We start from the raw sequence: 13,007 nt of genomic DNA on the forward strand, positions 1-13,007 counted from the left end.
ATGAACACAACTCCCTCTCTTCCGAGGCTTCAGACACCGGGGAGTTCAGACACCTGAGATCTCCCCGGGTCCTGGGAGTGTGATGGGCTTCTGATGTCATTTCCTGTGGGGACAGGGATGGAGCGGCTAATGATGTCAGCGGCTAATGAGGCAGGAAGTGACATCAGGCTGCCAGTCCCTAGACTCTCACTGGCCAGGGTCAGGGGCAAGGGGTGGGAGGGGGGACTTTTCTTTGGGTCTAGTTCCTCTCCCCGCCCCTCCTGTCCCTGTTACTCTGAAGTATTGGAGAGAAAATACCGAATACCAGACGGCAATCCACAGAAACCACAATGAAACACGGCAAGTCACAGATGCTCTGGAGAAATGGGAGACCACACAGTGCACAGACAGGTGGGACCTACATCTATCTCCACCCACCCCGACTCCAGGACAGGAGGAAGACGGCGGACCCCGTGTGCGATGGGGTACAGGGGTAGGCAGCCGGGGGGCGGGACACAGGAGCTAGAGCGGGCTGGTGCTTAAGGCCTTGCTGGGTTCCAGCTCCAGACTCCAGCTCAGTCTGCTCTGATGGGGCAAGGCCCCTGTTAATGATCAGAGCTACGAAGAAGAGTGAAACTGTTACATCCATGGGTCTTGGGTCCCCCTCCCTTAACATCACTGGGATAGAGAAGGAACCAGAAACCAGTCCTGTCAGGGTCTTCTCCAGGCTGATCTAAGGACCTCCCGGGGTCTGATGGGGCAGTGGGCAGGTTAATCCACACTCTCTGGCAAGCAAGTGAGCCCTCCTCCCCAGCCCTCCCCTGCACACAGTGAGAAGAGCAGACGGCTGACCACACAGTGAGACACACGGGGCAGGGGTGCGGCAGCAGGTGATTAGAAGAAACGGGGGGCTCCTCTCTGCCACCCCCACCCACCTTGTCCTCTGCCTCCCTCCTCAGCCTGCCTCTGGGAACTAGGGGTGCTGTGGAATGCCTCTGTCAGAGACAGGAGCCGTCAAAATACGAAGGGGGACTCACCCATGGGGCGGGACAAGTTAGTGCCTTAAGCCAAGGAGGGGCTGCTTGGGCTGCTCTGCTACAGGGCTCAGCGCCCAGAAACAGGACATAGGGGCTGAGTGACCAGGGGTTCTGGTTTTAGACACAGGAAGAGCCAGCCCTCAGAGGCAACTGAGGCAGGAGCTGTGGCTATAGCGGGGCTTGGGGGGGGGGGGTGATACCCCCTGTGTCTAGACAGGCTGGGTCCCCTTTCCAGCTAAGCCTCCTCCTCTGGACAACCTGAAGTAGCCAGGCTCAGCACAGAGAGAAGGCCAGAGTCTGGGGACTTGTGGGGGGCAACCTGAGGTGCTCAGACTTCCCGGCAAGGGGATAGGATCTGCCTCCAACAAACGCCTTCTTCCTCCTGAGAAGGGGCCTTCAGCCGGGAGGGTTAGGGCCGGGGTAAGCTGTTAACAAGCGAGGGGAGCTGGTATGTCACATCGATGTGTTCACAGTCCGGGACCCTTTCTGCCTGCCCCTCGGGCCTGCCCAGCCTTCTTATAATCACCCGCCACTGTTAGTGACCGAGGCCGCCATGCCACACTGTACCCTTTAAATCTCCAACAGGTCCGCTGGAGGAGGGGAAGGAGAGAAGAGGGGGCAGGGTCCAGGGGCGGGAGGAGAGCACAGGGAGAAGAGAGAGGAGGGTGGAGGGGTGCAAGGAGAAAAGGAAGAAAAATTAAAAAGAGGAACATGCCTGGAAGGACACAGCCCCAGAGAAATAAAAAGCTCAGGAAGGAAACCAGTGAAGGGGGGCGAACACAGCCCCTACCCAGCCCTGGGGGCAGCTGAGCAGACCCGGAGGCGGGCGCACGGGCAAGCCGCACCTCCCTGGAGCGGAGATGGTCCTGCCACAGTCCAGTCTCCAGGGGGCAGGGGCAGGCAAGGGCCCCGCAAGGGCCCCGCTAGGGCAGAGCAGGGAAGCTGGGCATGTGGCCAGGCGTCTGGGACCCTGGAGAATGCAGAGTCCACCCCCACCCCCTCCTCCCCGAGCCCCTGCACTCACCTGAACCTGGGTCCCCAGGGGGCACTGTCCTGCCAATGTTAGGCAGGAGGTACTCAATGTTGGGCACTGACTGAGGCTCCTTGTCATCCACGGGAGTCTGCAAATAGGAGGACGGTCAGCCAGCATGCCCTCAGATGGCTGGACTGTGGTCCTGCAAGCTGGGGTAACTTGAAGGCGGGGCCAGTGACTCCTCCATCAGACCAGGGCTCACCAGGGCAGCGGCTGGCTCTCTCATCCGTCAGGCACTCTTGAGGGCAGCTCCTACATGTCCCCCACTAGGCTATTTTGTGCCTTCTCCAACACCTTGATTAAACCCCCAAAGGCTGGAGCTGCTCTCTCAGCTGAAGGCAGGAGCCGGGTCTCCCCCATTGGACTGGACCTTCCTAAGATCTGTATCTTCCACGTAAGATGGGAAGGTAGGGTTTACTTTTGCTATTGGACTCAGTTTCCTTAGGGTAAGGCTTATATCTCCCCCTCAGACCCGGGGCTCATGAAGGCAAGGACTGTGTCTCCCATTAGATTAGAGGCTCCTGAAGAGAGGGTCAATGTTTCCTCCACCAGACTGGGAAGCCCCACGGACAGGGACCTTGCCCTGCTTGAGTCTTGCTGTCTGCCCTCTCCTGGCCCCCAGCCTGGGATGAGGGCCCACCTCAGACCAGACCCACCCCTGCCCCCACATCACTTACTCTCTCTCCCTTGTCCTCATCATCGCTGAAGAACCAGTCTGACTGCAGAGGAGACAAAAGGAAGTGAACTCAGGTGTGGAAAGGGGCTGAGGGAAGACAAGCTGCACAGTCCAGAGGACCCCGCTCGATGTCAGGTGGAGCAAGGGCAAGAGAGGGCACCAAGGCGAGGGTCCCTCCTCTTTTCAACAACCTCATTCTTGCCTGGTTACTAGAAGTCCTCAATGGAGGGTGATGAACCCCAGGACCCAACTCCACAGACTATGAGAAACCCTGGGGGAGAGAAAAGGCTGGACCCCAGTGTGGGGAGGGAAATGCAGCCTGGACAGGGAGGGGGCTAAGATTGATAGAGAGCCGGCTCAGGGAGAGATTTGGGGCCAGCTGTCACTAGACACTGTCCAGGGCACATCACTGCGGCTGGCTCCCAAGTATGGGGGGGGCAGCAGCGCCATCTAGTGTTGGCTGGGGCCACTGCAGGGAGAAGACTCTTCCTGGCTACCAGCGCTGTGCACCTCTCCCCAATGCTGGGCACCGCACTGCGGGAGGGGGGGGGGGGAATCCCCTCCTCCCCCCAGGAAAGAGAAGTGTCTGGAGGGACGTGTTAGGAGGCTCCCTGAGGGGTAGGCTGGCAAGCGTTTTCGCATAAATGCCAAACAGCATAGACAATAAACTAAAAATCCCACTCTTAAATATGTATTTTGTGAAATTTGAGAATCTTGAAGATGAAACCTTAAAAGTTTTCTGAAAAACAAAAATAGACTGCTTGCAAATGAGCAAGTGTCAGCTGTAAACTAGAACTTTCGGCAGCAGCAGACCCAAGAAGACAATATTTTTGCTGTATCGCTGGACTATGAATGTAGGAATTTGGAACCTAGATTTTTATACCCTGCTAAACTCTCACTTTGAGCATGACCTACAGCTATTCTAAGACATCAAAATGCTTACCGCACAAAGACTCTCTTAATTGTGTACATGAGCACATAAAGAAATGACTCCAGGTTGAAGCAGCAAGCTCTGAGAAGGATGGATAATAGCATAGAAAAGTCCATTGTCGATCCAAGCAAGGACACTATGCACATATACAAACAAACAAAGTATCTCCAAAATGCAACAGATTTTGGACACAGAGGGAGACACCAGTGACAGGGGAGAGTACACAAAGGTAGTTGGCTTTTAGAAGGAAGACAACGAATATTGACGAGCTTTATAAATTGTCAGTGAAAAGGAACATAAGTATGGGCTGTTATGATTGTGTGATCAAACACAGGACGGGCTGTATAAATTGTGTAATCTTCCTATCAGGAAAATAAAAATCAATTCATCCAAAGCAAGGTAGGACAGACTGAAGAGAAATAAAATGAAAATGGTGTAAACAGAAAATGACACTTAAGACAGTTGAGCTAAGCCCTGACAGTACAGAAATTAGAATCAAGCAAAGGAGCTAAGCTCACTGATTGGAAATTAAAACACGCAGAATATCTGGGGTTCCTGGCTGGCTCAGTTGGTAGAGCGTGCAACTCTTGATCTTGGGATTGTGAGTTCAAGCCCCACGTTGGACAGATAGATTACTTTAAAAAGAAATACTGTTTGTTTGGGGCACTGGGTGGCTCAGTGGGTTAAGCCTCTGCCTTCGGCTCAGGTCATGATCTCAGGGTTCTGGGATAGAGCCCTGCATCGGGCTCCCTGCTCAGCAGGAAGCCTGCTTCTCCCTCTCCCACTACCCCTGCTTGTATTCCTTCTTTCACTATTTCTCTGTCAAATAAGTAAATAAAATCTTTTTTAAAATACTGTTTGTTTAAAAATAAATAAAATAAGCATAAAGAAGTGGTTTGGAAGGACACATATTAACCTATTAGAGTGGGTCACTATGGTGCAGCAGAGTGGGTAGAAATGAAGGGGAGACAGGAGACTTGCAGGTTGATAATGACCGTGTGCAATGAACCTCAGTTATTAATTGAAGTCAGGTGTATTATTAACCCAAATAAGTGGTACAGAAGAGAAGTAGGAAAGAGAAGAGAAAATAAGATATCATGCAAGATCTTGGGGAGCGTGGGTGGCTCAGGCTGTTAAGCATTAACCTGCCTTCAGCTCAGGTACTAGGATCAAGCCCTGCATTGGGCTCCCTCCTCAATGGAGAGTCTGCTTCTCTCTCTCCCTCTGCCCCTCCCCCTCACACGTGTGTGCACACAAACGTGTTCTCTGTCTCTCAAATAAATAAATAAATAAATAAAATCTTTAAAAAGAATAACACAAAATCTAAAATCAGTTGTCTCAGGCTCAAGTTCACCTCAGGTAAATGACCTTTCTGAGTCTATTTACTTATCTGCAAAATGGGCATAATAGGACTATCTACTTCTAGAATTGTGGTGAGAATTAACATGAAATCCCATATGGCTATTATAAAAAAAAAAAAAAAGACTAGAAATACCAACTGTTGGCAAGGATGTGGGGGGAGAGGGAACCCTCACACTCTCTTGGTGGGAATGTAAAATGGTGCAGCCACTGTGGAAACCAGTATGGAGGTTCCTCAAAAAGTTAAAAATAGAACTGCCCTATGATTCAGGAATTCCACTTCTGGGTATTTATCTGAAGGGGAAAAAACAAACAAAACACCAACAAGAAAAGATATCTGCACCCTGACGTTCGCTGCAGCTCATTATTACAATAGCCAAGATATGGAAGTGACCTAAGTGTCTATCAGTGGAAGAATGGCTAAAGAAGACATGGTATGTCTATAAAATGGAATACCCCTCAGCCATAAAAAGAAAGAAATCTTGCCCTTTGTGACCACAGGAGCAGACCTCATGGGCATTATGCTAAATGAAATAAGTCAAACCGAGAAAGTCAAACATCATATGCGCTCACTTACACGTGGACTCTAAAACAAAGAGACACACAAAATCCAAGCTCAGAGGCAGAGAGAACAGGTCGGTGGTTGCCAGGAGTTGATGGGGGGAGGACCAAGGAGGTGAAGGGGTCAAAAGGTACAAACCTCCAATTACAAAACAGGTAAGTCATGGGGATGTAATATAGAGTGTGATGACTATAGTTGATATCACCATCTTGTCTATTTGGAAGTTACTAAGAGAATAAATCTTAGACCTTCTCATCACAAGGGATGCCTGGGTGGCTCAGTCTGTGAGGCGTCTGACTCTTGATTTCTGCTCGGGTCATGAGCCCGGCCGGTGTCCTGGGATCGAGCCCCATGTCAGGCCCTGTGCTCAGCAGGGAGTCTGCTTGAGATTCTCTCTCCCTCTCCCTCTCCCACCCCCTGCTCTCTCTCACTTTCTCCCTCTCAAATAAATAAATAAGTCTTTAAAAAACTTTCTCATCACAAGAAAAACAACTGTAACTACTCATGGCGATGGGTGGTAACTAGACTTAACAGTGCTGATCCTTTTACAATATATACAAATATCGAATCATTATGTTGTACACCTGAAACTAACATAATGTCACATGTCAACTAGAACTCCATTAAAAATAAATGTCTTGAGAGAGAGAGCGAGCACGTGCGCACATGCCTTGTGAGCAGGAGAGGGGCTGGGCACAGTGACAGGGAGGGAGATTCCGCACCCGGTGTGCAGCCCAGCGTCGCGCTCCATCACGACCCTGAGATCATGACCTGAGCCGAAATTAAGAGTTGGACCTTCACCAAGCAACCCTGTCCCTTTAAATTATTTTTTTTAAGATTGTATTTATTTATTTGACAGAGAGAGAGAGAACACAAGCAGGGGGAGAGGCACAAGAGGGAGAGGGAGAAACAGACTCCTCGCCGAGATCACGACCTGAGCCCAAGGCAGACGCTTAACTGACTGAGCCACCCAGGTGGCCCCCCATTCAAATTTTTAAAAAATAATGAAACACTGTATGCTAAGCGCTCAGTACTACACACTACTAGTGTAGAATAGACATTAGCTGAAATTACAAAAAGGTGCAGTCCCCAGGGACAGGCTGAGTAGAAGGAGCCCTGAGAAGCCAGTGTTTGCGGGTGCCCAAAAGTGCCGTGGGAAGCCAGAGGTATGAAGGAGGCTTCCAGGCATCCCAGAGTTCTCTGGAAGAATGCCCGCCAGCTGGTGCACACTCAGTTCCCTCTGCCTGCCATGAGTTCTCCTGTCCCTGCCTGGCTAAATTCCTTGAGGCCATTGAAGACACTGCAGGGAGCCCCCAGCCATGGTCCCAGCCCCACACCTGGGGCGGGGTCTGGTCCTCCCATGGGGCTTCCCTGGCCATAGCCCAGAAAATGAATGACATCTTCCCTGGGCAACGCTCCTTCGGAGCAGGGCCTGGCTTCCATCCCCTTGGTCCCAGCAGGTACACCGGGCTCCAGCGTGGAGTAAAGCCCGTGAGGTCAAGCATGGCGATCTCGAACCCACACACCAAGTCCTAGCTGCTAGGGGGCATCTGGGGTCTTTACAGCTATTAACTCATGGAAGCCTCCCAACTACTTCGTGAGGTAAGCACAACCACTCTCCTGCTTTGCAGACGAGAGAGTCAGTCCCTCGTTCGAGGTCACACAGCAGGCAAGGAACAGAGGCAGAGATGAACTCAGCCGGCTGGTCCTAGAACCAGAGCCCTCCAGCCCTGCTTCACGGCCTCTCAACCAGGGTGAGTTGGGCCCCTGGCCCCCCAGGGGACATCTGGCAAACACAGACATTTGCATTTGTCAAACCAGATGGGTGCTCCTGGCATCCAGCCAGAGATGTTGCTAACCATCCTCCAATGCACAGGACAGCCCCCCACAAAGAATGATCTGGTTCCCAAGGTCGCTAGTGCTGAGGTGGGAGCTAGTGTGCAGGAGGGATCATCACATTTGTTGGGTGAATCAAGGAACAAATGCTTCGACATTGTCTTTGTTTGTGTTTCAGGTGGCTTAGTGAACATGGTCATGGGTTGGCTGGCGACTTGCCACTGGGAAGGTGACCCCCTGGGTCTGCGCACCTCCACTCTACCACGATCGTGCTGTGTGACCCCGGGCATGTCAGTGTCTCTCTCCACACCCGTTTCTGTGCACTGTGCCACACAAGGATGGGGCTCGGCCCCTTCCAGTGCTGCTGTCCAAGAGTTTCACGGGGGACGGGAGCCCCCAGTAGGGAGGCCAGGTGACAGCTGCGGCCGGAAACCCAGCAGGAGGTCATGTCTCCCGCGATGTTCAACCACCCACTGACTGGCCACAGGCTCAGGGCCAGAGCTGGAGTGCTCCCTGCCGAAGTCCCATCCGGCCTGCCCTCACGACTACGCTGGCTCTGGACCAGAGAGACACCGGCAAACTTGGCTGGGTGGACTCCAGGGGACTCGGGGTGGGGGAGGGGAGCTCATGCCCTTGACAACTGTCCTGGCTGATTATGTCCAAGTGCCAAGGAGGCAGAGAACGGAGAAGCCCCAGTTCCAGGAGGGCCCGGGAACGAATCCCTGAGTGCGAAAGCCCAGAAGGGTAGGACCTCAAAAGCAACCCTTTCATTCATTTGCTTAGCAGACCCTGAGTGTTTACTATGTTGCCAGGCATGAGGCTGGACGCTGGAAAGACCACTGCAAAAGACACAGATGTGTTCTTCCTCCAGCCACCCCGCCCAAAGGAGAGGCTGCCTTTGGCTGGGGGACCAATGGCAGGGGAGGTAAATGGACACACTTTGGGCCTCCTTTCTCCCAGAGAGTGCTATTCCTGGCACCCCAGCTGACCACAGGCCTTGGGCTTCCAAGGGTTTCCTAGGAACCGTGGGGCCAGTCTCCCTCTCTTCCGCACTGGCACTGGCCCAAAGCACACACTCACGGGGGCTCCAGGGGCTACCTGTTGGGCTGGGGAGCTGAACTTTTCCAAGGGAGATAAGCTGCCCCAGAGTGAGGCCACATGAGGATCCCTGCCCCTGCCCCTTGGCCCTGGCTTCCCTCACAGCTCTGGAGCAGGCTCCCGGGCTGGTGTTCCAGTGTTAGCCTGAGAAAAGGCTTCCATGTTCCCTCCTGAGGCTCAGAGCCTTAACCACCCAATAAAGAAAGGAAATAAGCAGGCAGGGCCAGTCAGCAGGACCAAAGTCTGCCACCCCACCTCAATTGGCCAGCCAAGTCAGCTCTAGGATGAACCCAGGAGTCTGACCCCCCAGTAGAGGCAGAGGGAAACACAAACCTTGGTCACACAAAGCTGGCCTACAGTCATAGGGCTGTCATTTATTAGCTGTGTGGCTTTGAGCAAGTCATTTTGCCTGAGCACCCGCTTCCTCATCTATAAGATAGAAGTAGCATGACCTGGTTTCCCTTCCCTAAAGCATCTGTGACATTGCAGAGGCCAAGGACCCCGTTTCCTTGGCCAGATGCCAATATTATTTCTCCTGGCAGGAAGAAATAATATTGGCATCTACCGAAGATAGGGAAATTTAAAAATGCAAAATCTATAATTGATTAAAAAAAATCCCTGAATGCCCCAGAAGGGGGCGGTATTGTTCTGGGTTTGGCTCTGGAGGACCAAGGCCTCCTGCGCCCCCTGTTGGCTGTTCTAGGTTCTCATCCTATCAAAGACAGTAACCAGAATCCTTAGAGACAGGGGGCTGGCAGTGCCTCCAGTCAGCCATGAGAAAGGAGGAGACCAGCCCAAAACATAGGGGAGCACAAGTGCAGGAACTGGCCTCATCCCTTGCTCTGCCCTGCCCCATTCCCCTCCCTTCCTCTGGGCATCACCCTTTGCTCCCCGAAGCTGCAGTGGGGCCGGCAAAGCAGAGCTCTGCCCCCACCCCCTACGCCTGTCCACCTGTCTGCCTGTTTCTGCCAGGACAATTCTCCTGGAGGCCACCTTCCAAAGGTGCCCCTGCACTCACCCCGTGGCTCGCCAACCCAGCAGCATCTTCCCTGACCTTCCTCTGCCCTCTGACCCTCACACGTATCTTGGAAGCTCAGGGACGAAACATCCTCGAAAGAAGGATTCTAGGCTCCGTTCCTGTTTGGTCTGGAAACGCAGCCCATTGCTTCTGAAGGGCATTTGCCATCCCAGGAGCACTTGCTTATGCTGCCTGTCCTTCCCCAAAGGCGTGTGGGAGCGAGATGGCTGCTTACGTGCTGGATCAGCGTCTCCACGATCTTATAGCGATCTGGCATGTGGGTCACCATGTCCGCCATGTTGTCCTCAGATGTCCTCACCAGCGTTGGCCCGAAGACCAGGGCCAGGTTCCTGGGCTCCATCTGGGCAGGGGAGGAGAGCAGGTCCGCGTTCACACCCCCGTGAGCTCTGACCTCCAGTCCCCCAGGCATCCCTCACTGTGGGCCCCTCACTCCCAAGGCCCAAACACATCCGGGGCTATGCCTGGCTTAGGGGATAGACTCCTCCTTGTTGGGCATGGAGATGCCTGGTAAGTAGAGTGCAGGCCAGATTTCAGTCTTACTCATCTCTAGGCCTGGCAGCCAAGGGCAGTGGCCAAACTTTTCACCCACACTGTGCTAACAGTGAGAGACCCTGGAATAGGGGCCTGCTGGAGGTTCTAAGGGTATTTTAAAACTGGAAGAGTTCCTATAGCTCCATTCATTCTCCCTGCTGCAGAACCAGAAGATATAGAGGCTTGATTATAAAGATGCAATGTGGGGCGCCAGGCTGGTTCAGTCTGTAGAGCGTGTGACTCATGATCCCAGGGTTGCAAGCTCGAGCCCCACGTTGGGTGTAGAGATTACTTAAAATAAATTCTTAAAAAAAAAAAAAAAAGAAAGAAAGAAAAGGAAAATGCAATGCAAGGGATTCGAGCTAGATCCAAGGATTGATTTCCATCAGACACAACGGGACTGTGGCTCTCTGCCTCTGGGAGACCCTCAGAAACTCAGGAGATGGCTCTCCCCGGGAGAACTCCAGAGGGGTGGGGTGGGGACAAGATGACCTTTAAGGAGGAGGGCATGCCTAGAGGACCTTGGGATTACCTGACCCAGAGGAGCTTAGAGTATGCTGAGAGGACCCTCTATGCTTCCTTCCCCCACATTTCATGCCAGCGTCCGCCCACCTTGTTTTTCTCCGAGTGGTCAGCAATGGTCTTCAGATGCCCCACGAGGAATTTGAGTGTTTCATAGTAGTGTCCTGGGAGATCCCGGATCTGGGGGAAAGCAAGAAGGGACACGGGGCTGTGAGGGTCTCCCCACCTTCCCATCATACCCCACAGGGGTTCCCACTGCCGTATCTCGGGGGTCTGGAAACCACCCTCTAACCACCCCTGTTGGAGAGATGGAGAAACTGAGGCCCAGAGGGGAGAAGGGCCTCTCCAAGGTCACAGAAGGAACTGGTGGCACTGGACTCCAGGCCTCCCAGGGCAGTGGCGCTCCCCCAGCCTAGTCTGCCCTTTGCCTAAGGCTGTCCCTGCCCCCTTACCAGCTTCCGGAGCCTCTTCAGCCGCTCTCTTGAGTCTTCGATGCGATTGGCCTCAATGAAGTCGTTGTATTTGTCTAGAACACAGTGAAGACTCTTTAGAGAGGCAGGAGGCAGTCCCTTTTCCCACTCTCAGGGGGTGCTGCTTCCAAGCTGAGGAGGCCAAGACTGTTTTAGTTCGGGGGGAGCTCCGTAGCCTCATGTCCACATGACCAAATCCATGACTGCGACACTCAGGCGTGCACCTGACCTGGGCTAGCCCAGGTGTGTGTGTTTGGGAAGAATTAAGACCTGAGCTGCATGCTGATACTGGAAGAGGGGTCCTTGCCCCAGTGTCCGGGACAAAGACACCACAAGGTCAGAAGAAAAGGTTACTTAGAAAGAGGGAGGGCCCTATCAGCCTCCAGATGCCCACCCCACCTGGGTCAAGATGTCCCCAGAAGAAGCCCAAGAGGAGCTTTAAAAAAATGGAACGTGGTAAGTTTATTCTAAAATCCATCTGATGAGTGAATGCATAAGGATAGCTGAGGATAACTTGTAAAGGAAAAATGACGAGGGGGGACGTGCCCTCTGAGATACTGAAACGTACTTAAAACCCAACACTGCTAGAGCCGCGTGGGACTCACAGGGAGAGCTGACCAAGGATGAGGACACAGAGAGGAGGAGAAGAGGCCTCATGGATGTTTACTATGGACAAAAGCAGTATTTCAAATCAGTGGGGGAAGAATGGAGGTATCAATAAATGTCCCTAGGACAATGAGTTATCTTCGACTTCCAGCTCACATAGTATGCAAACAAATTTAACTGCATTCAGAGCCAAATGTAAAAATCATTAAAATACCGAGAAAAAACAAGAAAATGTCTCCACAATTGTGAAGCCTTCCTAAACATGAGATGTAGAATCTGTTAAAGACCAACAGCTTTGACTACACTTAAAATAATTGTTTCTGGGGCGCCTGGGTGGCTCAAAGGGTTAAAGCCTCTACCTTCAGCTCAGGTCATGATCCTAGGGTCCTGGGATCGAGCCCCACATCGGGCTCTCTGCTCAGCAGAGAGCCTACTTCCTCCTGTTTCTGCCTGCCTCTCTGCCTACTTGTGATCTCTGTCAAATAAATAAAATCTTTTTTAAAAAAATAATTGTTTCCAATTCCTTACAATGCAAAGTTAACAGGCAAATGGCAGACCAGGAGCAAACATCTGCAAAGCCTAACAAAGGGTTAATACAGAGCTTGTGTCCTACAAATCAGTACCAGAAAAAGACAACCCAACAGGAAAATGGGCGCACAATCTGAACAGGAAATGAGAAGAAACAGAAAAGTCCAATAAACTAATGAAAAGATAGTGGATTTCCCTAGTAATGAAAGAAACAAAAATGAAAACAGTAATGAGATGACATTTCTCTTCCAATTAACAAAAATGTAAAATATTGATAACATCCAGCATTGATGGGGGTGCATGGAGGCAAATTCTCTCCTAAGCTGTTGGCAAGAGTGTGAAGTAGGGCCTTCTTCTCCGAGAGCAACTTGACATTAGCTTCCAAAATGCCAACCAGGACTTTGATCTAGAAATCCTACGTCTAGGAATCTACCTTGAGGACACCAATCCAGGTGTGCAGGGACACATTTCAGGAAAGTCTTTGCAACCGTTTTTGTAAGAGCAAAAATCTGAATGCAACCTAAATATCCATCCCTAGGGGAGTGATTAGGCAAATTATAATCTATTCAGACTATGAACAACTATGTGGTTGATTTAAAAGAAGAATGAGGTAGAGGTCTTTGTACAGACATGAATGAGTCGCAAAATTAGAAGCCTCCTTTTGTTTTTGGTATTTTTTAAAAAAGATTTTATTTATTTATTTGACAGAGAAAGATCACAAGTAGGCAGAGAGGCAGACAGAGAGAGAGAGGGAAGCAGGCTGCCTGCCAAGCAGAGAGCCCGATGCGGGGCTCGATTCC

At 51.8% G+C, this 13,007-nt stretch overlaps 1 protein-coding gene across 5 annotated transcripts in view; it reads right to left on the reverse strand.

The window, feature by feature from the left end:
- The window catches only part of ARHGAP23 (Rho GTPase activating protein 23), a 78,151-nt gene that overhangs the window by 6,428 nt on the left and 58,716 nt on the right, over positions 1–13,007 (reverse strand). For all 5 annotated transcript variants that reach the window (XM_059148060.1, XM_059148059.1, XM_059148061.1 and 2 more), the window contains 5 exons: positions 11,056–11,129; positions 10,694–10,783; positions 9,765–9,890; positions 2,727–2,768; positions 2,041–2,137 (listed from right to left, as the gene is read on the reverse strand). In XM_059148060.1, coding sequence (XP_059004043.1) covers positions 2,041–2,137; positions 2,727–2,768; positions 9,765–9,890; positions 10,694–10,783; positions 11,056–11,129 — 429 coding nt within the window. The remainder of the gene's footprint in view (positions 1–2,040; positions 2,138–2,726; positions 2,769–9,764; positions 9,891–10,693; positions 10,784–11,055; positions 11,130–13,007) is intronic.

The sequence above is a fragment of the Mustela lutreola genome, chromosome 15 (assembly GCF_030435805.1).
Source record: "Mustela lutreola isolate mMusLut2 chromosome 15, mMusLut2.pri, whole genome shotgun sequence".
In the NCBI taxonomy this organism is placed as follows: domain Eukaryota; kingdom Metazoa; phylum Chordata; class Mammalia; order Carnivora; family Mustelidae; genus Mustela; species Mustela lutreola.